Source organism: Podarcis erhardii (assembly GCF_964252035.2).
Source record: "Podarcis erhardii genome assembly, chromosome: 16".
NCBI lineage: Eukaryota > Metazoa > Chordata > Lepidosauria > Squamata > Lacertidae > Podarcis > Podarcis erhardii.
In genome coordinates this window covers 2,352,031-2,376,866 of record NC_138514.1, presented here as the reverse complement: position 1 = coordinate 2,376,866, position 24,836 = coordinate 2,352,031, and the positions used below count along the sequence as shown (strand labels likewise).

Genomic DNA, 24,836 nt, shown 5'->3' with positions numbered 1-24,836 from the left:
AGCGGGAGGCCCCATTAGCCAAAGTGGTCCTTCAGGTTAAGAACAGTTTCAGGTTAAGAACGGACCGCCAGAACAAATTAAGTACTTAACCCGAGGTACCACTGTATTGAACATTCATCCTGGTTAGTTTGTAGGGAGATTAGACTTTGTTGCCTATCTAAGGAGAACTCACTCCAATTCGTCAGCAGGAAGGTCAGATGACACTGAGTTTAAAGCAAATGTTATCTCACACTTTTGCACTACCCTGTCACTTTCCTTATTGCAAATGTCTGATCTATTAGGGAAATGGGTTAGTTCTGTGGATGAAATCCAAAACAGTTTTTTTTATTAGGACTTATTTGTATTGGATTAGATTGTTCTAAGGTGTGTTGTACATTTGTCGTACACTTTGTTGGTTCTTCAGTTGGTAAACTGCCTCATGTATATAAAAAGAGGGTATACAAACTAAAAGTGGTGGTGATGATGATGATGATGAACCTGAATTGGCTGCTATGTGACTGAATCCCACCCCAAAACAGACAGTCTGAAAGCATCCTTAGCCACTAGGCAACAGCAGGTAAGCTAGACAGATTACCTGTAACGGCGCTGGTAGGAAGAGGAGTTCCTGTCCTGGTCCTTCCTGATCTCCCATGGGCTGCGAGGTGAATATGCTCCAGGGGACGGAGATTCATTTAATGGAAGCAGAACTGTAACTGGAGATCCACCAGAGCGGCTGCTGCTCCTTCGCTCCTGCAGCTGGTGCAGAAAGAGATGGGGCTGGGTGTAAATGCATTCTGAAGGAAAGGAGGGGCCCAAGGAGCCTCTCAGCCTCAGGAAGATTAATTGACCATCACACATTATAGGACTTGGCCCCATAAAAATAAGCAGTTGCTACACAACCCATATTGCCAAAATAAGAGGAGTATACACAACCAGGGGTGAGAGCAGCCAAACAATCCAAACTCAGCACCAGGGAAAACTGTGTAAATGACACAAATTTGATAAAATAATGGGGGGGGGGAGAGAGAGAGAGAGAGAGAGAAGAACTGAGATAGAAAGACATAGACAAGAAGTTTCACCCTAACCACAGGAATCTAATTCAGCCAACTTCCTGGTTTTTGAGGTTTTTGAGGTTGAGCATGAACACCAACCTGTCAAACATGTTTTTGGGCTAGAAACTTGCCTGTGTGGTGCATCAGTTAAGAGAGTTGGACTAGGACTGGGTAGACCCAAATTCAAATCCCCATTCAGCCACAAAACATACAGTTCAAGAAGGACACTGACAAACTGGAACGTGTCCAGAGGAGGGCAACCAAAATGGTCAAAGGCCTGGAAACGATGCCTTATGAGGAATGGCTAAGGGAGCTGGGCATGTTTAGCCTGGAGAAGAGGAGGTTAAGGGGTGATATGATAGCCATGTTCAAAGATATAAAAGGATGTCACATAGAGGAGGGAGAAAGGTTGTTTTCTGCTCCTCCAGAGAAGCGGACACGGAGCAATGGCTCCAAACTACAAGAAAGAAGATTCCACCTAAACATTAGGAAGAACTTCCTGACAGTAAGAGCTGTTCGACAGTGGAATTTGCTGCCAAGGAGTGTGGTGGAGTCTCCTTCTTTGGAGGTCTTTAAGCAGAGGCTTGACAACCATATGTCAGGAGTGCTCTGATGGTGTTTCCTGCTTGGCAGGGGGTTGGACTCGATGGCCCTTGTGGTCTCTTCCAACACTAGGATTCTATGATTCTAGGGTGACCTTGGGCCAGAACACACACACTCTCAGCCTAACAGACTTAAAGGGAAGTTATGAAGATATAGCTATGGTGGGAGAGAGAGCAATGCATGCCCTCTTGAGCTCCTCAGAAGAAAGAGGTGATATAAATGCAATACATAAATAAAATGCTAACACAGCGGTGGGCACACAAACAAGCCGAGATTTTCTTGAAGGTTAACTGTGTACCTAATATCACAATCTGCCCCCATGGAATTGCAGCACACTCAATCCCCAACAAACTCTCACCCTCCCTCTTACACACACGTGTCGGAACAAGATCCTGAAAGTTTTTGTCCATCACCACCACTACAATTCCCCATTGTGAATCTATCCCCAAAAAACATGCTTGCAGACCAAAATACACACTGCTGGCAGCAGATTGCCCACCCAGAAGATATGTTCTACTCCTCTGCCATATAATACTGGAAGGAGGTCACAGTCAAAGGTGAGTGTTAAAAACAAAAGGTAATTAATACATTGCTACCTGAACTGAAGAAAAGCTGGATTCTTTTAACTATGTGCATTTGCTTCTATTGGGATATTTTGTAAAAAAAAAAAAAAGTTTTGCTAGCCACAGGGATAGGTGAATCATGGGAATCATGCAAAGTTCAAATTGTGCAGTCTCATGAGATACTTTGCACTTCCACTTTGGAGCCAAACTGATCCAGCAGATGAGACTTTGTCTTATGTCTGGGAAGCTGAGCCCCGTGTCCATCTTGGAGCTGCTCTGTGAAATCAGAAGTGATAGGGCAGAACAATAGGACTACAGCATTCATTGTTGCAATAGTCCTCCCGTGTCCTCTCATGGCTTTTAAGGACCGTCCACATGATACTTCATCGTAAGGAAACTCTACAAGCAATTTGGGAGGGTCCCCAAGGCAAGATGCACTTTGCATTACAGCAGGGCAAGGAGTCATTATAAGCTTGTTCTGAGGATACAGCGGGAGAGTTGTACACAGACTTGAATGGGGCTAAAGTTAAACAGGTTAACCCTACACTGAACTCATTTCCTGCAAGGGTGTGGGGAGGGGCCAGAAGAAGAAGTTTGCACATTCTTGTGTCCATAACTCATCCTTGAGCTAAAACAATCAATGCCTAAAGCCTTTGGGTGGACACATTCAACTGCCCAACTGAGTGATGTGTTGTCCAAAAATCCTTTCCACAACCTTCACGCCTCTCTGTTTCAGGGCATGCACCAACCACAAGGGGGAGCCCCACACCTTCAAAAGACACTTTCCAGCTGCTAATTGGGAAGAAGCAGAACAGATGCAGGGGAAGAAGGGGGCACAGAAGCGAGGGGGCCAGTGGGGAAAGAGAAGGGTGGAAACCTGACTCGGGGCTCTTTCACTGACTGTGGCAACTAGGTGCTGAAAACATGATTGCCAGGAGGCAGTTGGGCAACACCATCCCTGCTGATCCACAGTTCCCAGGAGCATGGTGCCCAGACTGGAAGCAGCAGCAGCAGGACTGAGAGGTTTTGGCCAGAGCTTCAGGAAGTGAGCATCAGTCAGGAGCACCAGAAAGGACCCCACATCATTTTGCTTTCAGGGAATCTCCAGAGCTCCCAGAATGGTATGGGCATAGGCGTCTGTGCAGGTATCCCTCCCACCCACCCGCCTGTCTTTATAACACCCCAGGCATGCCAGCGCTAGGGGGCGGAGGTGTCTTCAGCCCCCTCAATATGTGTTTGAAGGGGGTCCACCCTCCGCAATGTTGAGGGGGCTGGCCCAATGTTGCGGAAGACTGCACTGGTCAGGAGACTGTGTGACGTCACGTATGCGCAATGCACGCCAGGCCCCCGAAATACTGGGGGCACCTGGCGCCTCTGCAATACCTCAGTATAAATCTCTGGCTCCCTGGGGCTACTTTGCCCAGCAGAACTGAGCTCCTTCCGCCCCACCCTGGGCAATTAGAGCTCAGCATGTGCTCCTTGCTCAGCCCTGTTTTGCACCAGGCCCCATCCATCACCAGCAGACGGCCTCCAGAACGTTGCCTGTGAGGGAATGTGGCCCTCAGGCTGAACAAGGGCCCAGGACTGCCTGCTGGGAGCCTGAAGGGCCCTGCCCTGCCTCTCTCCACCTGCCCTGACAGGCTCCATAAAGGGCTGCTGCTGCTGCCGCTCGACAGAGAGGGCTCCTCTTTTAACATTGCTTTTATTTTTTATCTATGTCATTTTAAATTGTTATTGATATTAATGTTGTATTTTTAGTTTTAGATTTTCTGATTTATGTGGAAATGTTTTCCATTTGGTTGCGTACCTTTTGATGTGTTTTATTTATTGTTTATGACCTTTGTTATGTTGGTAATTATGTAAATCTTGTCATGTTGTAAGCCGCCTTGAGCATTGTTTTAACTTTGGAAAGGTGGCATACAAATAAAATGATGATGATGGTTTGGTAGATCCCTGGTCCAATCCAACACAAGGCTCTTGACAAGATGCACCACGGGGGTCACGAGTGGCACAGGCGGCAGGAGCTGGTGGGACAGTGTAGTGGAAGACCACGTGCAGGCAGCCAAGTCCTGGGCGCCTCCAGTTAAAAGCATCAGGTGATGGGAGAGGCCTCTGCTGATGACCCTGGAGAGGCCCTGCCAGTTGGAGTGCACGGTACAAGGTCTCCCTGGATGGCTCAAGACAACTTCTTCTCCTATGTGGCAACACTTGAATTGCTGGGAGAGGTCTTCCGGGGATTTAGAGCACAGTATCACCAGTATGTGAACGGCAATGTTACCAAACTCTCTCCTTCCATCCCATTGCAGCGAGACTGATGAGGTTTCTGAGGCAATTCCTGAGGTTAGTCATGGACTGGTTAGGTCACACTGGGCGTAGAGCAGATCAGAAGGGTCCAATCTCTTTGCAAGCAAATCAGGATGAAAGCTCAATGAACAGGTTGTCTGTGTGCTCCCAGGCCCTAAGTGAGGCAGCAGCTTGGGCAGAACACACTGAAGGGAAGGAAGTCTCTACCCAGCAATCCAGGGAAAGTCACCAGAACGTAGACAGGTAAGAGCAACAGGCACCATGCAGAAACACATCCCACATCCCACCCTTCCAGTGTCCTGCTGCTCTTCCGTTCCTCTCTTCTGCTGTGTGACTTCTACCCATCTTTCCCCACCCCCAAGCAGCTTGATATTTGGAAGGCTCGGCACTGCTGCTAGCCCAAATGATAGAATTTCCTTACCCGCTGCATCTGCTCCTGTTTAAAGGCCTTGAAGATGGAAGAAACGAGAAAGGCCTTCCTAACTAGAAGCAAATGTTTTGGGAAGCAGCAGAGTGCAAGGGAATTGATAGGAACACAGCAATCAGTGTTGCGTAGGATCTCCATTCTCAACAATGCCACACCGACCCAACAAAGGGAAGATTTCCCCTTCTCTGCCAATCTGCTCAAGGGAGATTTCAGCTGGACCTCAGCACGCTTCTTTTGCCCTCCAAGCAAAGACTTGATTCCTTTGTTCCAGAGTGCCCACCCATCTAGCCCACAGAGACACCGTCAGTTCCAAGGAATAATGAAACCCATGCAAAGATCCAGCCTAGGCCTACATACCATTCCATGGAGCTTTGCTAAGTGACTCCACTGGCCTAACTTTGGAGACCTACCAAACACAAACACACACACCCCAAACACATTTAAGGTTACCAACTCTGAATAATAATAAAAAATAGTCACAAACCCTCATGCTTTGGTAGAGCCTGGAAGACTGGGGTTAGAGCTAGGAGACTGATGTCAGAGATGGAACAGAACCTGAGGTTTACTGCTATGCCTTTTCAGATATGAGGGCAGGTTACTCTACAGAAGACAGCATTACTGATCAGGCCAACAAGAGAAAGACTGATTGCCAAGTCTAAGAAGCTTAGGCAAACATTGGAGCAGAATGGCCCATCAATAGCTATTAGACATCATTTTTAAATGAAGCCTCCCTTTTCCATAATGTCTATCACTGTATGAGAGTTGCTGGGGCGGCAACAATGTGGGCAGCTACTGACTTTGTGCCCTGCTTATTAGCTTCCTGGAAGCACCAAACTAGTCCCATGGGCTCACTATAGAAAGACTCTGGCTCTTTTCATGGGGATGGTCCATTGATCTGTCCAAGCCAGAACACTAGGGCTGGCCCAAGACAAGTTGACCCCTGAGGCAGACCACACATGCCGTGGGTGAGTGAGCATCTATAGCAGGAACAAGGGGTGGGGTGGGGATGGGGAATAAAGATCTACAACAGGATCTGCTGCCCCATCGATTCTGCCATCTCAGCTCACCTCCTGAGTGGGCCAGCCCTGTAGAAGACACATGCCTAAACATGCACCCACTTGCCATCTTTCTTTGCACCCAAACTTTCCAACTATGAACACCAAGAAGAACAGAAACAGACTGACAGCCTGCAGCTGGTTCCTCCTTAATTTGGGGCTCACGTAAGAAATGCAACACTTTTAGGTTAATTACTGCTCTGCATCTGAAGAACTGCACGGCCAAGGAATTTTTCTGGGGAAAATAAGATAAGAGGAAACCAACGAGGCCTAAGCCTCATTTAACCACCCTCCAACACTCAAATCTCAGCCCCCCCCCCACTGATGCAACCACTGGGTAGGGAGGAGGCCAACCAATGGGGCCAAGAGCTAAAGCAAATAAATGCAAAGAAGGAAAGAAAAACATGACAGAGAAGCCAAGGGGTTGAGGGGCTGGGGTGAGCCAGGTGCCAGCTGGCAAGCACTGTGCTCTGGGGCCAACCTCCCTTCCCAATTTGGGCTTGAAAAATAGGCCCAGAACGTAGAAAAAGCAGAGGGCGGCCAGCCCTGGAGCCAAAGCAAGCAAACAAACAGCAGCACCCAGCCCAAGAGCAGTAACAGGAGAGCGAGATGCCAGGACACATGGGCAAGGAATCAGGAGGCTCAACAAAGACCATAGGAAGAGAGGGAGGACAGGGGCATTCCAGAAGGATCACCCAGGAAACTGGCTAGGAAGCTCACTGACAGGTCCAGAAAGGTCTTGGCATCTGTAGCATGTCTAGGGAGCATGAAAGCATCCTGAAATAATTATTAATGGCAAATCAACCTTTGTATAGTACTTTTGAGTCTCACCTGCACTAACTAGGTGTAATCCATACAACAACCTTGCAGGTAACTTGGAATTATTAATCCCATGCCACAGGCGGGGGAGACAGAGAGAATGGCGTGTGACACCAGCTCACTCTCACTGTGCTTTACAACAACCTAAGACTAATGGGTTTGGATTGCAGGAGTGCAGAGGAGGGCTTTGCTAGTATGAAATCCTCTATGACTACCAACTAAGTCTAACCTGAGCCCTATTAAACATTAAGACCAGCCTGTCTGGTCTTATTTCTGTGAAGATCAGGATTAAATTGGCCAAAGGTAGTGGTGGTGAGCTTTATAATTTAATGTTGTTGTTTTTTATAATGTTCTGTTGTGGTGGACTGGAGTGGGACTTTGCTTTTGACACCCACCTAAAACCTTCAAGACAGTGCAGCCCAAAAGCAAAATTCTGCAATTTAAATTATGCAAACAGGGCAGACATGCTTCAATGAACTTAATTTACATGCTTCATTTCATTGCACAATCTGGAACTGTCCCCACCCCCATCTCTCTCTCAGGAACTGGCATTGGGATTCACAAAAAACATGGGTCCAAGGAAGAGAAAATATTTGTGTAAGATAGAAAGAGAGGAGGATAGGATGGCATGTGTGTGTATTGCAGGGGGCGGGGGAGGGGGAATACTGGAAAATGTTCCTGTTGAAGAAGCCAGAGACAACCTGATCACCAAGGCCCCTCTGGTCTTTAAGCATTTGAAAAGCAAAGAACTGCCCACATATTGTTAAGTTCTCGATGCTATCATAAAGATTAAAATGATGATGGGCTTGTTTTAAGAAACCAGAACTATGCAAATTCTGTAGAGTTTAGCCCCCGTCTGCACTGGAAGCTCTCTCTTTCTCTTTCATGTTCAATGTGCCATGAGAAGCCATAGATCCTCTGTGCATATCCACACCTGCGGCCTTTTCAGCTCTCACCCCAACTATAAACAAAACTGAAACACATGTCACAGAATAATAGAATCATAGAACTGTAGAGTTGGAAGGGATTCAGAGGGTCATCTAGTCCTAGCCCCCTGCAATGCAGGAAGCTCAATGTCAATTTGTTCAATAGAGAGAAGGCTCACAATTCCTTCTCAAAGAAGCAATTGAGAGATACAGTACCTAAACAAAATGGAGCTAGAAGATGGCAAGAGGATCCTGTGAATCTCTCTCTCTCTCTCTCATTCTCTCACTGTCTCTGATGTCGTTGCAAGTAAAAACTCAATATAAATTCTTGAAAGCTACGAGCTGCTGACGTTACAGGAGATGCTCAGCTGAATAGTGTTACAGGCTCCACTGCAAAGCTGTCTCAGGACTGAGGGTTTGCCACAGAACACAAGCTTCCCCCCCCCGCCCCCCCCAAATAACAACACAAGCAGGTCCCTTTGGCAAAAGCAGACAGGGGGGTTGCTTTGAATAGACACATTAATAGATCCCAGGAGGAAGGAGAGGCAAGCAGAGCATTTGTGAGGCTGCATCACTTGCCAACACCCTGCCTCTTGTGTCCACGAGATGCAGGTACTGCCTCCCCAAACTGGTTCTGCCTCCCAGCTCCCAGCTGTTGCTTGGAGACACCAGGTAAAAACAAGCAAACATCCCTAGCCAGGTGTGCTGCTAGCACACAGCAACATGTGCAACAAAGCAGATAAAAACCAGAAACTAAGGAGGACACGGCCTAAAAAGGGGGCAGCAGAAACAGGCTCCAGAAAGCATACTTTTAGGACAGGGTTCATCCCCAAGCATAGAGCAGCATGGATACATCGATGGTCCTACACAGGTATTATCCCCGGGGCTCCAAGGAGTCTCATAAGCATCTTTACCTGCTTGCTGCTTGAATGCTGCTGCCCGTAGGCTTCATCAGAGATTCCCAACGAGCTCTCCAGAGAATGTAAGCTGAAAGGAGAACACAGATATTGCAGTGAACATCTGCACATTACAGGGAAGAAGTAACAAATAATTATCAGTGGCCCTCTAGGTCTTGCTGGACTACAACTCCCACCACCCAGAATTTTGTTGACAGTGTTCACACACACACACACACACACAGAGAGAGAGAGAGAGAGAGAGAGAGAGAGAGAGAGAGAGAGAGAGAGAGAGAGACATGATGTTCTTTTAGGAGGGAGAAAACCCAAGCTACTGTGAAGAGCCCCAAAAGGCTCTCTCCATAATGGAGTGCACTGGGATCTGAATGCACCCTGACCAAAGAGAAAAAGATATTGTGGACAGCTCAGTGAATCCATCAGCTCAATGTACAGCAAAAGTGACAAAGAAAATTCTATATTAGAAAGAAGACTGAAAACAAAACAAAACAAAACAACATTACAATGTTAAAATCTATGGGGCATTTGGAATATTGTTGGGACAGTTCTGGTCACCACATCTCAAAAAGAATATTACAAAACTGGAAGTAGATAAAGAAAGGGGCAACCAGATTGAGCAAGAGGAAAGCATATCTTTCCAATAAGAAAGGATGAAGCATTTGGGGCCTTTTAATTTAAAGATGTCCAAAGGGGACCTGAGAGTTGCTAATAAAATGATACCCAAATGAGAAAAAGAGAGGGGCTGGATCAAGACCAGGCATAAGCAAACTTGGCCCTCCAGATGTTTTGGGACTACAACTCCCATCTTCCCTGACCACTGGTCCTGTTAGCTAGGGATCGTGGGAGTTGTAGTTCCAAAACATCTGGAGGGCCGAGTTTGTCTATGCCTGATCTAGACACATCAAAAAAGGGTTTTAGGAAAACACCTTGTAAATCTCAAAGTGGGAAATCTCCACAGTGCCATCTGGTGCCACAGTGTTATAATGTATATAAAACACTTTAAAAAAAAAAACTAATGTAGCTGAGTCCAAAGATTAGACTCTCCCACACAGTATGTACTAGAATTGGGATCAGCCAATGAGTTTGATTGGAAGTCAATTCAGGTCAGACAAAAGAAAATATTTTATACAATGCATCAGTAACTTATGGAATTCAATGGGATGCAATGATTTAGGCTGTGTACATATCCATGTTTACTCTTCACCCAGTGTGCTTCCACTGCTGGTTCGGGAAGTGGCGTACAGATGACATTAGTCACAATCCATACTTTTCCCATATCTATCCTGCTGCTTCTTATGAAATACTGTGTTTTGATGCATTTTCCCAAACACCCCCTTCAATTCAAATGGAGAAAGAGAGTGATCTAGCTGTGTTTTAAACCAGCCTTAAGACTGATTTAAAAAGGGGTTGCAGCTGCTATGACTGGCCATGGAGATTCCATTGGACTGATGCAGTAGACCTCAAATTCCAATGTTTTGCGGGGAGGACTCTTGCCAGGAAGAAACCCACAAACATGGAGGCATCTGGCTGCTTACAGGAAACAGGAGGCAGAGTCACATGGATCAGGATTATTATATACCTGCGGCTGTTCACCACGGATTCCCCTCTGTCCTCACTGGGTAGGTCAGGCCTCTGGGGACTGTATGGGCTACCAGCTCGGTATCCAGGAGATGAAGGAGAGTAGGGACTGCTGGGCCGTGGACTGATGGAGGCTGGGCTGGAGTAGGAAGATCTCACTGAGTTCTGACCATCATCTCTGGTTCTTACAACATCCTACAGGAGAAGTCCATAAAAAAACCACGTCAAGACAGATAGGCTGCATAGGTAAAAGTAAAGGGACCCCTGACCATTAGGTCCAGTCATGGCCGACTCTGGGGTTGCGGCGCTCATCTCGTTTTATTGGCCAAGGGAGCCGGCGTACAGCTTCCAGGTCACGTGGCCAGCATGACGAAGCCGCTTCTGGCGAACCAGAGCAACGCATGGAAATGCGGTTTACCTTCCTGCCGGAGCAGTACCTATTTATCTACTTGCACTTTGACTGCTAGGTTGGCAGGAGCAGGGACCGAGCAACGGGAGCTCACCCCGTCGCAGGGATTCGAACCGCCGACCTTCTAATCGGCAAGTCCTAGGCTCTGTGGTTTAACCCACAGCGCCACCCACGTCCCTGATAGGCTGCATAGAGACACATAAATCTGCTTTATTACTGGTCCATCTAGCTCAGATCATCAGACCAAGTCAGATCATTGGTCCATCTAGCTCATAATTGTCTACACTAAATGCAACACCTCTCCAGAGTTTTAGGCAGGGGACATTCCCAACCCTGCCTGGAGATGCTGGTGTTGAACCTGGGACCTTCTGTAGGTAAAGAAAATCCAAGTGACACCACCTATAGCCCATAATAATCAACATTAACTACTCTTTGATGGTATCTCAAAAGTTAATGCACAAGGAAATTTTCCTCTACCTGCTTTAATAATAACACGAGTCTTGGCTCAGCCCTGTTTTGTTCCAATGCAGGGTTAGGAAAGTTTGAAAGGGATCAATTCTGTGGGAAGGACCATCAATGTGATTACTGAGGCAGGACAATGCTGGCAGAGCAGCAATCACCTGTCAGAGCCTGCCCATGGAACTGCTTCCTTTCTCAGGTTATCAGAAGTGTGTGGGAACGGCTAGGGCTCAGTGACTCGGCACCACTCAGGGAGCCTGCCCATCCCATTAAGGATTCCATGGCCGTTTCCTCAGGTTGTCAAGTTGTTTTAAAACAAGATTTATATAATGCTTAACAAAAATCTCTAAGTGGTTTACAAGAAACAGTTAGAAAAAAGAAAACAATAATAAAACCAGACTTTAAAAGCAAACTTTGGAAAATACACAAAGCACATAGCACATAAAATGAACACTTAAAAAACCAATGTACGTAATAAAATTACATGTCTGCATTGGCTTACATAAACAAAACAGATTTTAGTTGGTGCCAAAAGGTTTTAAGTGAGTGTCACTTAATGTCTATTTGGCACTATGTGGTATAAAAATAATCTTGTTGTTATTATTATTATTATTATTATTAATAATAATAATAATAATAATAATAATAATAGATGAAAGGTACACACCCAGCATTAACTGGCAGAGAGTTTTGGAAAATGGGTGCAGCTACACTCAAGTAACAAATTGGCAGCCAGAGAAGACATCTCAGCAACAGTGTAATATGCTGCAAGAGTCTTGGTCTTATTTTTGATAAACTTTCATCCCATGGCAGCAGCTGAAGTAGTGCAGGAGAAGACTACTGTCAGAGAAGGGCCTTTCACAGGCTGCCTCTGCCAATCAGAGTGAAAACTACAAAGGACCTGAGAAAAAGATTGTATGTCAAAAATGTAGGTGGAGAGAGATGGATGCCCAGGGGCAGAAGCCCTCAACATAAACCTCTTAAGCCTCGGCTTTCTTGGAAACAGAAATTCAGCAACAAAGGCAAGCAGAGGCCTGTATCCGTGAATGACCCATAAGCACCTGAAAGTTTGTTGAAGAGCTGACATTCTCAACAAACTGAGATGTAATGATACATTTCCATGTATCACCTATATTCATATCCTGGCCGAGATACAGTGGTGCCTCGCAAGACGAAAAGAATCCGTTCCACGAGTCTCTTCGTCTTGCGGTTTTTTCGTCTTGCGAAGCAAGCCCATTAGCGGATTAGCGCTATTAGCGGCTGTCAGAGCCGCCCCTAGGTCCCAGCTCACAAAGGACCAACGCCCGGCTGTAGTTATGTACAAAAGTCTTTATTGAAGTTCAGTTTCCATTTCAAAGCCGCAGCGTGCAACTCTACGTCTTAAAGCCTAGACCGGCGAAGTTCCGTCTGACTCTCCTCCCCTTCCACACCAGTTTAAGACTCTAGCCTTGCTCCACCTCTTCCTTAGCTCCTTCCTCCTCTGGGCCCTCCTGCCCGCTGGGGTTTCATCCTTTCTGGACTCTTCTGACGCTGACCCCCCTGATTCTTGCCCCTCCTTCCGGCGGGCTTTAGGACCTGGTTCCCTATCCGGGCTACCTGCTGTGCCGCTCGCCTGTACATTTGAACTTGGCGCGCGCGCCCAGCCGGCAACCTTCCTCTTGACCGTTCCCTCGCTCTCCGATGGAGGCGTGGCCAACCCTGACTCATCTTCTCTCGCTGGTGGTGAATACACTGGCCCTGATACCTGGGACTCCTCCACCCCACTACGCTCTGGTGGGGAAGCTGGTCCTGATCTCCAACTGCTGCTCTGGGAGTCCCCGCTGGCCCCTTGCTTCTGGGGTGTCCCCCTTGGGGCCCCCCTTGCCCTGGCCATCGGCGCCCCCTTCTGTGAATCTTCCGATTCGCTGGAGAGGCTCATGGAATCTCTCGGGCTACTGTCATCTTCTCCTACGCTGCCCTCGGATTGCTCCCCCTCGCTCTCCATCTCCTCCCCTCCCTGCGCTCTCGCTGCGTCCCTGACAGCGGCTTAGCGGCTTTTAGCGGATAAGCGGATAAGCGGCTTAGCGGCTTAGAAAAAGGGGGGAAAGGGGGGGAAAGTCGGAAAAACTCGCAAGACATTTTCGTCTTGCGAAGCAAGCCCATAGGGAAATTCGTCTTGCGAAGCACCTCCAAAACGGAAAACCCTTTCGTCTAGCGGGTTTTTCGTCTTGCGAGGCATTCGTCTTGCGGGGCACCACTGTACATGATCACAACTCAAACCACAGTATGTGTTTTTTTGAGTACGTGTCTCACATTGGCCTCTTTCTATGTGCACATGTGTCTCTGTGTGTTTAACAATAAGAGATCCGAATCATGGATCTGCTACAGGTGTCTTCCCCAAACCGGCACCCTCCAACTGCCATCAGCCCCAGTCAGCACATTGGGAAAGGCATGTCTAGTTACACCTCCATTCTGACCAAACTTAGCATAGAATTTTATTATATAAACACAGTGGTGCCTCGCAAGACGAAATTAATCCGTTCCGTGAGGCTCTTCGTATAGCGCTTTTTTCATCTTGCGAAGCAAGCCCATTGACAGCTTAGCGGATTAGCGCTATTAGCGGTTTAGCGGCTTTTAGCGGATCAGCTGATAAGCGGCTTATCAGCGGATCAGCTGATAAGCGGCTTAGGGCTTAGGAAAAGGGGGGGAAAGGAAAAAAACCCGAGGAACTCGCAAGACATTTTCGTCTTGCGAAGCAAGCCCATAGGGAAATTCGTTTTGCGAAGCGCCTCCAAAACGGAAAACCCTTTCGTCTAGCGGGTTTTCCATCTTGCGAGGCTTCGTCTTGCGGGGCACCACTGTATTGGAGATATCAGGCTGCTTTTTCCAATTTGTGTTGGAATTATCTGAAAGCAAAGCAGTACTGGAAAGCTATCTGTGAAATGGTTGAATTGGGGTATTTTTTTAACAGATCCTTTAAATGTTTGGATTGAAAGTGCTTGATGGCTTGCTGCCAGTAGGAAAACAACCAATTTGGCAAATACCGTATTTTTTGCTCTATAAGACTCACTTTTTCCCTCCTAAAAAGTAAGGGGAAATGTGTGTGCGTCTTATGGAGCGAATGCAGGCTGCACAGCTATCCCAGAAGCCAGAACAGCAAGAGGGATCCCTTTTGCTGTTCTGGCTTCTGGGATTCAGAATATTTTTTTTTCTTGTTTTCCTCCTCCAAAAACTAGGTGTGCCTTATGGTCTGGTGCGTCTTATAGAGTGAAAAATGTGGTAATCACTGCAGCTAAAATTTGGTTGAGTGAGACACTGGAAAACTGACACTGTTCTGTCAATTGTAGGATGGCGAAGGAAGATTCTTGATACGGATGAAGGAGGAAAAATTACATAATTATACACATGCAAATAAAGAAAAACATTATCCCAAGATTTGAGTTAAATGAGCCAGGTATAAGGAATGTTGGAATACATAACACCCATCAATGTTTGTGTTGTCCAGTGGTTTTCACTTTGTGCCTATTTGTAATGCTAACTTGTAGGAAAAAGGAATATCACAGCCCTGATCTCTATAGTATGGCAGAAGAGGGGCAATATCAATGCAGTGGGGGGGGGGGACTTCTTTTTTAGACCAAAGGCTGAATTCCTAGTTGGGGCACATGATAGCGGTAGCTGGGGCAGCGGAGGAGACTCGTATCTTTGCACACAGTCCAGCTGTGGCCCAGCGAACAGGTTTCCACACCTGCAGCTCTCCCTCAGGGAAGCAAGGGGCAGTTCAAGAGCCCAAGGACAGATTCCCGCTAGGCCCCAAAACTGGAGGCAGTTATGGAACAGGTTCAGTGAGAGGTGTAACCCAGGCAGGAGGTGTGGCCTGTGAAGAGTTCTGAGGGCCAGGTAAGAGGTAGCAGAGGGCCACACTTAGGTTAGATATGTATTGATGGGTCAAGGGAACAGTGCCCAGCTGCCTTTCTGTATGTGAAGAGGAAAAGAAAAAGGCCCCCCTGAGGGAGATCCACTTTGCCTCGGCTTTTCTTGCTCTGTGGAAGGCAAGTAAAACCATTTTATTCCCGTTAAATCATTAGCTCTCTTAATGAATTGTTACACAGGTAAAACCCACTGGTTTATTCCCTAGGTACTGTTTTCTAAAGTTTTATCAGATGTATTTTTTAATATTTTGTCTTGTTTTAATATTTTTAATTGTATTTATTGATGTTTTCAAATCTTTGTTAGTCACTCTGACAGAAATATGGGGTGTAAATTACTGACAAAAAATACATACATAAAATGCATGGTTCAGGATGCCCCACCGTATACTTTAATCTAGAGACTTGGTGTCAGAAGCAGAGGGGTGCTCACCTGAAACCGTATGGACAACAACTCTGCTGAACTCTCACCATTCGTCTGACTGGGAGAAAATTGTTGAGACCTGGAAAAGAGACGAAGAAGACTGATAGGGAACAAAATAGTCAGTGGGCTAGCAGTTTCCTTGACGTCTGTGCTACTCAAAGCAACCACCCGCAAGGCCTTATAAGCAGGCCAGTCTTGCAGTGAATCCAGAAGAAAGTGCATCCACAGGGTTCAAAGGTCACTGAAGAATGAGATGCCATCTCTAACCCAAAGCTTGTAGAAATTGATATTCTTACTGCAAAGCATTCTAAGTGGTTAACATATTAATCTATAAAATGCACTCAAATTACAAATGGAAATTTAACACATAGTATAATATCTTTTTTAAAAATGACATCTAAAAATTGTGTTCCTAGCTATTATGATTACAGGAGCAGTATAATTTTTATTGTGTAAAAAATTTCTTCTCAAATCTGAGGAACCAGGGGGTAGTTTTATTTTGGTATGTGCTGATTTCAAAAAGTGTTAAGATTTCTGGTCCAGTGTGTGTACCACATCCCCATTTGTACCTTGAGTAGCCTTACTTTGCACCCCCTCCCATGAACACACACACACACACACACAGAGAGAGAGAGAGAGAGAGAGAGAGAGAGAGAGATTGCTTCTCCCACAAAGGGTGTTCACTATATGGCTTTCAAATGAGGCACAGATGGCAAGTATGAGAGCTACCCTAATACTGCTGCCCTCCCACCAGGATAAACAGAGAGCTGCCCTCCCATACAGGGATCAAAGCAGCCTTGTACTACCCCCAACTAACCTCCATCAGAGGAGGTGCTGGCTCCAGCCGCAAAACAAGGGGCACGGTTGGATACCTCCCCTGCCCCCAATCCCAGACTCTGAAATTGGCGGGGTGGTCAGAGAGAAGCGGCTGCCTTTATATTCTCTCAAGAGGAATGCATCTGGGGCTTTGATGTAGCTGGAATCTGGAATTCATTAAAGGGAATTAAATCAGGCAGGGGAGGGTAGGCAGTGAAGTGAGATGGGGATGAGGACAGAACGCAGAGAGCAAAGGGGATGACAAATAGGCGGGATATGGCACAGTCCACAGGACCACATATTTATGGTAAGCATGCTTCAAGGATAGTCTGTATTCTTTGGGAGGGGGGGGGGTATTTTCCAGATAGCAGTCGAAGCCCAGAGGCATTTATTGCCACGAAAAAGAAAACCACAATTACTTGCAAGGACTCCATAAGGTTGGCACCAGCTAGCAATGAGTTTCCCAGTCATTAAGGTGTATGAATATGCAGATAGATATCTCACATGCATCACCTTTAAAATGAAGAGAGTGAGATGTATCATTAAAGCATAGAATCTCTCAGTTTCTCATAATTAGCAAATAGCTTTTATTTTCTCAACAGTCAAACTGTTGGCATGCTTTGCACCAGTGGTGGGCAGGAGTTATAGTAAGCAGTCATACAGGTATATCACACCAGACCAATAGTCCACCTAGTTCACGACTGTCCACTCTCCATGGATTCAGAGAAGAGTCTTTTGCAGCCCGACCTGGAGATGCCAGGAACCTTTAACTTGCTCAGCCTGCATCTCCTGGTAGCACACCCTCCTATGAAGAAAGGGACACTCTCTTCTCCACCAGGAAGCTTCTCCGTACTTGATCTCCCGCACACCTAAACGTCATGTACACATTGACATCTGTCACCTTGAGCTGATGACAACCTCTCCAAGGAACCTGCCTCACAGAATTGTTGTAAACAGATAAATGGAATGAAATAAAATTTTAACTGTAAGCCGCCTTGAAAAAGGCAGGAAAAGGTGCGATATAGTAATAGCAATAGTAAGAATGGAAACTGTGAGAATGATCAGGAACATACCAGAGAGTAACTGAACTCATTGGGGACTTTGTTCTGAGTAGAAATGTTTAGGATTGCAATGTAAGGCTGCACAGTCTTTACCCAGATACCTGGGAGTAAGCTCCATTGAATACAGTGGGCCTTACGTCTGAGTAGACAGTGTAAGGCTCAGTTTACAATAAAGGAATAAACACTCAATGCATTTCCTTAAAAATGGCTGGCTGCTGAAGCATTGCAATTAAAGAATTTAATGTGGATTGGTTACATTTTCCTTCAATATTATAGGAAGTTCTACAGGTATATGCCAGCATCACTGTTTATTTCATTTGGTGTAAATATTTTATTTTCAGTATAAACAGGACTCCATTTAATCATGACAAAAGTTCCTGTTTCCCAAAAGGACAGGAGAGGGGTGGGTCTGACCACTTTTAATTGTTCTCCAATACATGAAGGGGAGGAAAAAGGAAAAGTGGAACATTTTGGGATCAAATTAGAAAGCAAGATGGCTTCAGTAATTCTGGGACTATCCCTGGAAAATCAGGACACTTGGAGGGTTTGTGGGGGATCACTGGACTATATGTGGTGGGTGGGCTGTGTTTCTGAGACCCAGTTATTAACAGCATCAACAGCACAAAGGCTGAACTGTACTAACCCAGATGTAATTCATACTTCAATTTTTAGGTCATCCTAGAATACAGCTCATGGGGTGCATTAGACAATTGGCTCCACTCCTGAGCTGCCATTTGGACCAGGCTTTGGATGGAGACGCGGGTGGCGCTGTGGGTAAAACCTCAGCGCCTAGGACTTGCCGATCGCATGGTCGGCGGTTCGAATCCCCGCGGCGGGGTGAGCTCCCGTCTTTCGGTCCCAGCTCCTGCCCACCTAGCAGTTCGAAAGCACCCCTAAGTGCAAGTAGATAAATAGGTACCGCTTTATAGCAGGAAGGTAAACGGTGTTTCCGTGTGCTGCGCTGGTGCTGGCTCGCCAGAGCAGCTTCATCACGCTGGCCACGTGACCCGGAAGTGTCTGTGGACAGCGCTGGCTCCCGGCCTCTTAAGTGAGATGGGTGCACAACCCTAGAGTCTGTCAAGACTGGCCCGTACGGGCAGGGGTACCTTTACCTTTACCTTTACCTTGGATGGAGAACCTCAGAGTCAGAGTTACAAAACAAAGGAGATCCTGCAAGCCTGCCCACATCTACTTTACCCTGTACTCAGTTTTAAATTTGGTACGGCCTCCAAGGAGACATATAATTGCCTCAACTGGGAGACAGATTAAGCCTGAAAGCTACCAACTGGCCATTCCTAACATGAAGGCTGATAGCAAGTCCTTATTGTCATGTAATTACGTGAGTGTGTGCTTATCCACAGAGCCCATCTTTATGTGGAATAAGTAACTGTCAGGGTACCATTAGCATGGCAACCTAAATCTATGTTTGCAAGGAGGGGATGCAAAATAATTCCCAGCTCCTAGACTTTTAAGTGAGGGTCAGTCAAGGACAAAATTCCTCAAAAAAAAAAAAAGAAAAGAAAAGAAAAGAAAAGAAAAGGAAAAGGAAAAGGAAAAGGAAAAGGAAAAGGAAAAGGAAAAGGAAAAGGAAAAGGAAAAGGAAAAGGAAAAGGAAAAGGAAAAGGAAAAGGTAAAGGTACACAAAGAAGGAATTATTTTTCAAATCTGCATTATACCTTGGGTCCATCTATATCAATTTGTCTACAATGAATGGCAACAGGGCTCCAGAGTCTGCCAGGGATGGAACCCAGGACCTGCCACTAAACTAGGGTTCTTCCCCTCAGACAGGGGTGCCCGGGGCACCCTCAGACGCACATCCCATGGTGCCTGTCAAGGCGTCTGCTCTTCTCAATTTCTATTTTTTAAATTGAGGGGGGGTTGCCTTTTGTGGTTGTTCAGTTGTGGGGGGTTGCTTGTTTGGAGAGCCTTGTTGTGCTACTTTTTGTCTGTATTTTAAAGTACAGGAGTGATTTGCCTAGGTTTTTTGAGGGGTGGGGGGAGTCTGAGTATTGCCAGTTCTCTTATGTGAAATTCATATTTTGTAGTGAGCACAGCAGTTTCCTACATTTCCAAATATGCTTATGGGCTTAAAAGAGTTGGGGAGGGAATACTTCATAAATGAGAGGTCCCCCCTCCAGTAATTTTTAAAGAGGTTCTATTCACCAATTTATGCAATGCATTTCTGCATTCCTATGGTAGACTGTAGCCAACACAAAAATAAAGGCGGGACCCCTGGCCCCACAGAAGGAGGCAGAGGGGGCCTGTTCTGGGCTCAGCAAAGAAGAGGCCCAGCTCCAAGCCAGCAAGATCTGGGTGGGACCAAGGCCAGACTGAGGTAACTTCAGCCAGAGAGTTTCATGTGGAGAGTCTGAAAATCAAGTTGAGAAGCTTCCAGAAGGGCAGAAAGGAAGACGGGGAGGGCTGATGTAGATGGGCCTGAAAATCTGCATGACCATAAATGGCTTTCCACCAAGAATCAGGCAAGATCAAGTGGCGACTTCTCAGAACCTAAGCCTTAAAAACCCCCAAAGTATCTCTCCTAAGTGTTATCTGAAGAACAAGTTTTGAATATTAGTGGTAAAAAGTGCAAGAGAGGAAATCCCCGCTTTAAACTTTACCTCAGTCAGAAATTCTTTAGGTGGCCTTAGGCAAGTAAGTCACTGCTCCCTCAGCCAAAACTCCCCATCTGGGCAAAACAGTGCTGTACTGTAACTTCCACGATAATGTGCATGATGCACTTTGGACATTTGTCTGAAGCATTATAGGTGGAAACTGCCTCCCCCCAAGCTGGTCCAGCCAGCTCAGTCTTGTTCCCAGCGACTGGCTCTCTGGGGTTCCAGGCGGGGGACCTTCCCTGGAGAGGCCAGGGACGGAAGCTGGGATTTTCTGCATGCAAAGCAAATGCTCTACCACAGAGCTATGGCCCTCCCCCCCCTTTTAAAAAAATACTAGGTATAGCTCCTCCTGTGCAGGAAAATGGGTGTCCACCGTGTGGGGATGCTGCACACACTTACAGGAAGAGGGAGAGGGATAGAGGGAGAAACCTCCAGGGCACACTGGAAAATCTCTGGAAGAGAGTGGAGACAGAGGGTTTCGAATGGGAATTGCCCCCAAGTGGTCAAGGAACAATGGCAGCAGGAAGTAGGGATGTTGGAGAATTTAGGTGGAAGTGTGAATGGAAATTGTTTATATTAACATTCATCTCATTCCACAACGGAAATCTATTCAGCAAATATGATCTGTTTTAGCTGTTATTATTTCCAGTCCACAAATGAAACATAATGATACATAATTCATACCACCCAAAAATTTGCACTGTATTTATTTTGCATTGAAATGAATGGTGTGGAATTGTGTGATGATAACTTGATTTATATATAACACCACAGTGGACAGTAAGAAGCCCATCTGCAACAGAAAGGAAACGGTGCTGTATGAGATGAACGCAAGGCTGGAGTGGAAACCAAAGCTTTCTTACATCCCTAGCAAGGAGCGACACACAAGCCCAAGTCCTCACCTGGCTATGGCTGAAGGGGTCTCCAAAGAACAGTCAGAAACTCAGGGAGAAAAATCTGAGCTTTTAGTACAATATTCTGCACTGCCACTTCCAACTGAGGTTTCTGACATGGACCTCAATGTTTGCTACTTCAGAGAAAGAGAGACAAAAAGGCACCCAGCACTGAGCCAACTCAAAGAGCTCCAAGCGCCCCAGGACAACTGCAAGGGGGGGGGGCAGAGAGGGTGGAGGAGGAAGAGAAAAAGATGAGCCAAAGGCCCCGGAATGAGAGGAATGCTGCCTCCTGAAGCTCCTTCAGTTCAGTTTGTCGGTTTTGGGGTGGTGCCAAGATACATTAAGACTTTCCAACTCTCATCTAGCATCCGTTGCATGTCAAAAGCAGAAGAAACAAGGAAAGGGGACCCAGCAGTGAGGCAGAAGACTGGCCAAGTGGCCAAGTGGTGCAGAAAGGCATGTTGCTGTACCCTGCCCAGCTGGTCTGCAGAACACTCATGTGCGCATGCCACAGCACTGTGAGCCTACAAGCCAGAGCCTGCAAGCTAGGAGAGGCGTGACAAGGCCCTGTCAAGGCTCACACTGCGGGTGTTGAGTGGGACAGTTCAGGTTGAACCCCAGCTGCCAGGCTCCACCTGCACGGCATAATGAAAGCACAATTATACCGCTTTAAGCCATGTAAAGGATGCTGAGAGTTGTTAGGAGGAGACCCCTATTCCTTCACGGAGGTACAATTTCCTGAGTTCCCTGTGAAGGAGATTGAGTGTTAAACCATTCTGCAAATTGTAGCTAGGGGGCGGGAGGGGTCTCCTAGCAACTCTTACAACTCATAGCAAACTACAGTTCCCATGATTCTTTGGCAGAAGCCACAATTGTGTAAAGTGGTGCAATACCGCTTTAAGTGGATAGCGCAGATCGGGCCCCAGAAAGGAACTTGAGGAACCTGAGCTAGGGCTGCACCCCGCTCCGCAGCCACTGCCCCCAACCACACACACTCCAGGACTCCCTCATGATCTGAACTCAGCTGTGCTGCACCTGAGGCTGCAGGCCAAACTCCAGTATCGGCCAGCACTGGGTGGGGAAAGAGGATATCTGAGTCATGCCAGTAGAAGACCACACCCTGGACAGCGGCCTGTTGTCAAATGGCTTTACACAATGCAACAGTCTGCTTCTTCCCCTTCATCCCTCTCCCCACCCCCAAGACAAGGCCAAGTTTCGTCTGTCACAGAGTCTGACTCATCGGAGACTAGGAGATTGCTACCCGTTTCCCTGCCCTGGGCAATATTGCCAGCCTTGCCCACATGTGCAGTGCCCCAAAGGCTACTTCACAGCTCACTAGCTTTGCAGTCACATGCAGGCTCATGTGGGATTATTACAGAGCCAGCTGGGCTTATGCAACAGGGCACAGGAAAACTCCAGCACCGGACCCAGCAGGAGGTGCATCTTCAACACGCCTCGAAGCAGAGTTATTCTGGCTTGCTTCACTTTCACAGGCCCTTTGAAAGGAGGAGAATCTGTGTGCAAACACAGAGCTTTTTTGTTTCTTTTTGTAAACATTCTTCCAAAACAAGTATCAATTGCCGCCATTAAGAGTTTGAAAAGGGACATTCAGGATTAGCAAGGAGAGTGCCAGTGGGCTGGGGTTTTCCACACACATCTGTCCTGTGCTCTGTAGCATGCTTTGCCCAACAACAGAATCCCAGAAGGGCCTGCCCCACCCTGGCGGTGAGACAAGCTCTCGCCCATCGCCCAAAAAGTCCTCTGCGCTCTGTTGCTCCCTCTCTCTGCACCAAGGAGTTTTAATTTGCCAGCTTTGATAGCTGGGTGCCAGGCGCAGCAGGAAAAGTAAGACTTGACTGCTGGGCTGTTATTTTTTGAGCCCACCATTGGTGCTAGTCAGTGGGGTTGTTTAAAATGGACTCATACAAAAGCAAGCTAGTTTTTTAGGATTTCTCCCACCACCCATTGGGAAGAAATGATCACACACACACACACTACACTGGGAACCGTTCTTGGCAGGCTTTCTAGTCCTTTCGGCAGACAAAAGAAATTTTGAAAGTACTTTGAAACTTGAGGCTCAAAAGCAGAGCAAATTTCAGGCAAATATTTCAGCTACCTAAGAGTAAGGCTTTTTTTATTCCTCCTCCCCCCTCTAAGCCAACTTTCTGTTCTCATGCCTCAGCTGCCTCACTTCCCTCCTCAAAAGCCTTTTCTCTTGCCTTGGCATCTGCCAGGCCTGTGCTTAACCAAAATCCATCTTAATTCTACAAAAACATAACAATAAAATAACAATACACTGCAATAAACATACATTGTGCAGATTAGGTTTCTGTCATAATTCTTATGGTAGAATTTGATCTTCCTTGGCCACAGAATCTGTGCATGTAGAGTAGACACACCGGTATAAATAAAGCAGAACCAGAGCAGCACCAAGAAGTTGGTTTGGACCCCCTCACACAGGACACCCCTCATCTGCAGGGCTTACCAAGCTGCACCTCCCAAATTCCCTTTGGCACAGAATATACAGACAAGCACTGCCCATTCCCCCCTTCTCCCCAAGAACAGCCCCAGGCTCTAGAACCAGTCAGACCTGGGCAGCAGGGAAAGAACTGCCCAAGCTGCTTCTCTTCCTAGCTAATCCGCCCCAGTTTAGCTTTGTGCTGCTTTGCAAACCACTAGCATGCTCTCAGAGCCAAAAATACAGCTCCTGAACACTGCACAAGGGAAACCAATAGTCAGTCAACTCCAGCCAGCCAACCCCTGGCTCTGTCCTTATAACCCACAAGCTGTATTCAGAACAGACCTCATGCCCTATGTACACAAAAGATCAGGGATTTTAGCTGCTTTTCCCTGCACCTTCCAGGGTACAGCCAAGGAGATGGCTGGGTGCACCATTTCAGAGTGTCTGACCCCTGCAGTCACCACGTATGACAAGCAGGCCCAGAGTGGGCTCCTAAGGACAGACCTTGCTGGGAGAAGGGAAATGTCACAATAACACAAAACAGCAAACACCTAAATGCTCATAGGTTTTAATATATACTTCTTTAAGAGTGTTATTAAAATGTAAAAAGTCCTAGCACCCTATCTGTCACCCCAGTTTGTTTGCATTAACTGGCCTGAGAACTGGGACTGGGTTACTTCTTACTTCTCTTTTTCAACATTAACAGAAGGCTCCAGGAGTTACTCCAAGGAGGCCCTGCCCACCTCCCAAGCCTTTAACCCACAGCAGAACGTGAACCAATGGCCAGGAACCTTAGGGCGCTTCCCATAATGGAGGCCACAGGCAGTAGCCTCACAGTTCCCACTTTGGACAGACACAGTCCATTCCTATTCCTGGTGCAACCGGTCCACTTGTCCCTTCGCGTCTTTATCTCAAGAGTGGGCAGATGTCAGCCTTGCATAGCCTAAATTGTTGTTGTTGTTGTTGTTGTTTTGCTTTGCTTTTGCTTTTTTTTTTTTTTTTACTAGCATCTCATGAATCTGCCAACCAGATCCAGATGCGAAACTGTAGGGTGGAAGAGATTCATTTAGGATTACAGAAGAGGGTGCATCTGAGCACATGTCCAGCACAAGAGTCTGTTTTCAAAACCAGAACTGAGCTCACAGTAACACCCCAAAAATCACAACTGGTTCCCCCCAAGTGTTTTAGCAGTCAAATTCAGCAGTGGAGGTGGCAAACTTTTTAGGTGTTCCAATTCCAATCTTCTGCAAGTTACCCAGAGAGCAGCACTCCACTCTCTACTCCATCTTCTGTTTACAGTAAGCAGAAGCTAGAGTTTCTTCTGCAGTCACTCTTGACAGGATGTATTCCTCCTCCTTCCTTTTAAATAAGGCCCCTCACTTTCAATGCAGGAACATCCATGGGCCTTTTCTCAGCAACCACGGATCAATATCCTGAATTTTATGAAATTAAATGGCATTTGTGGGAGAACCAAGCAATTGGTAGAGAGCACCATACTTGCCTTTTGTTAACTGACACAGAAAAGAAAGGACAACCCACTGCAGCTGAAACTAAGAGCTAAAAGCATCCT

The 24,836-nt window shown here is 46.6% G+C and overlaps 1 protein-coding gene across 3 annotated transcripts in view; it reads right to left on the bottom strand.

The window, feature by feature from the left end:
- Positions 1 to 24,836, bottom strand: part of PDLIM2 (PDZ and LIM domain 2) — a 61,295-nt gene that overhangs the window by 10,606 nt on the left and 25,853 nt on the right. For 2 of the 3 annotated variants that reach the window (XM_081843940.1, XM_081843941.1), the window contains exons 4-7: positions 15,427 to 15,496; positions 10,222 to 10,415; positions 8,643 to 8,715; positions 575 to 738 (exon numbers count right to left, since the gene is read on the bottom strand). In XM_081843940.1, coding sequence (XP_081700066.1) covers positions 575 to 738; positions 8,643 to 8,715; positions 10,222 to 10,415; positions 15,427 to 15,496 — 501 coding nt within the window. The remainder of the gene's footprint in view (positions 1 to 574; positions 739 to 8,642; positions 8,716 to 10,221; positions 10,416 to 15,426; positions 15,497 to 24,836) is intronic. The other variant, XM_081843942.1, reaches the window with a different exon arrangement.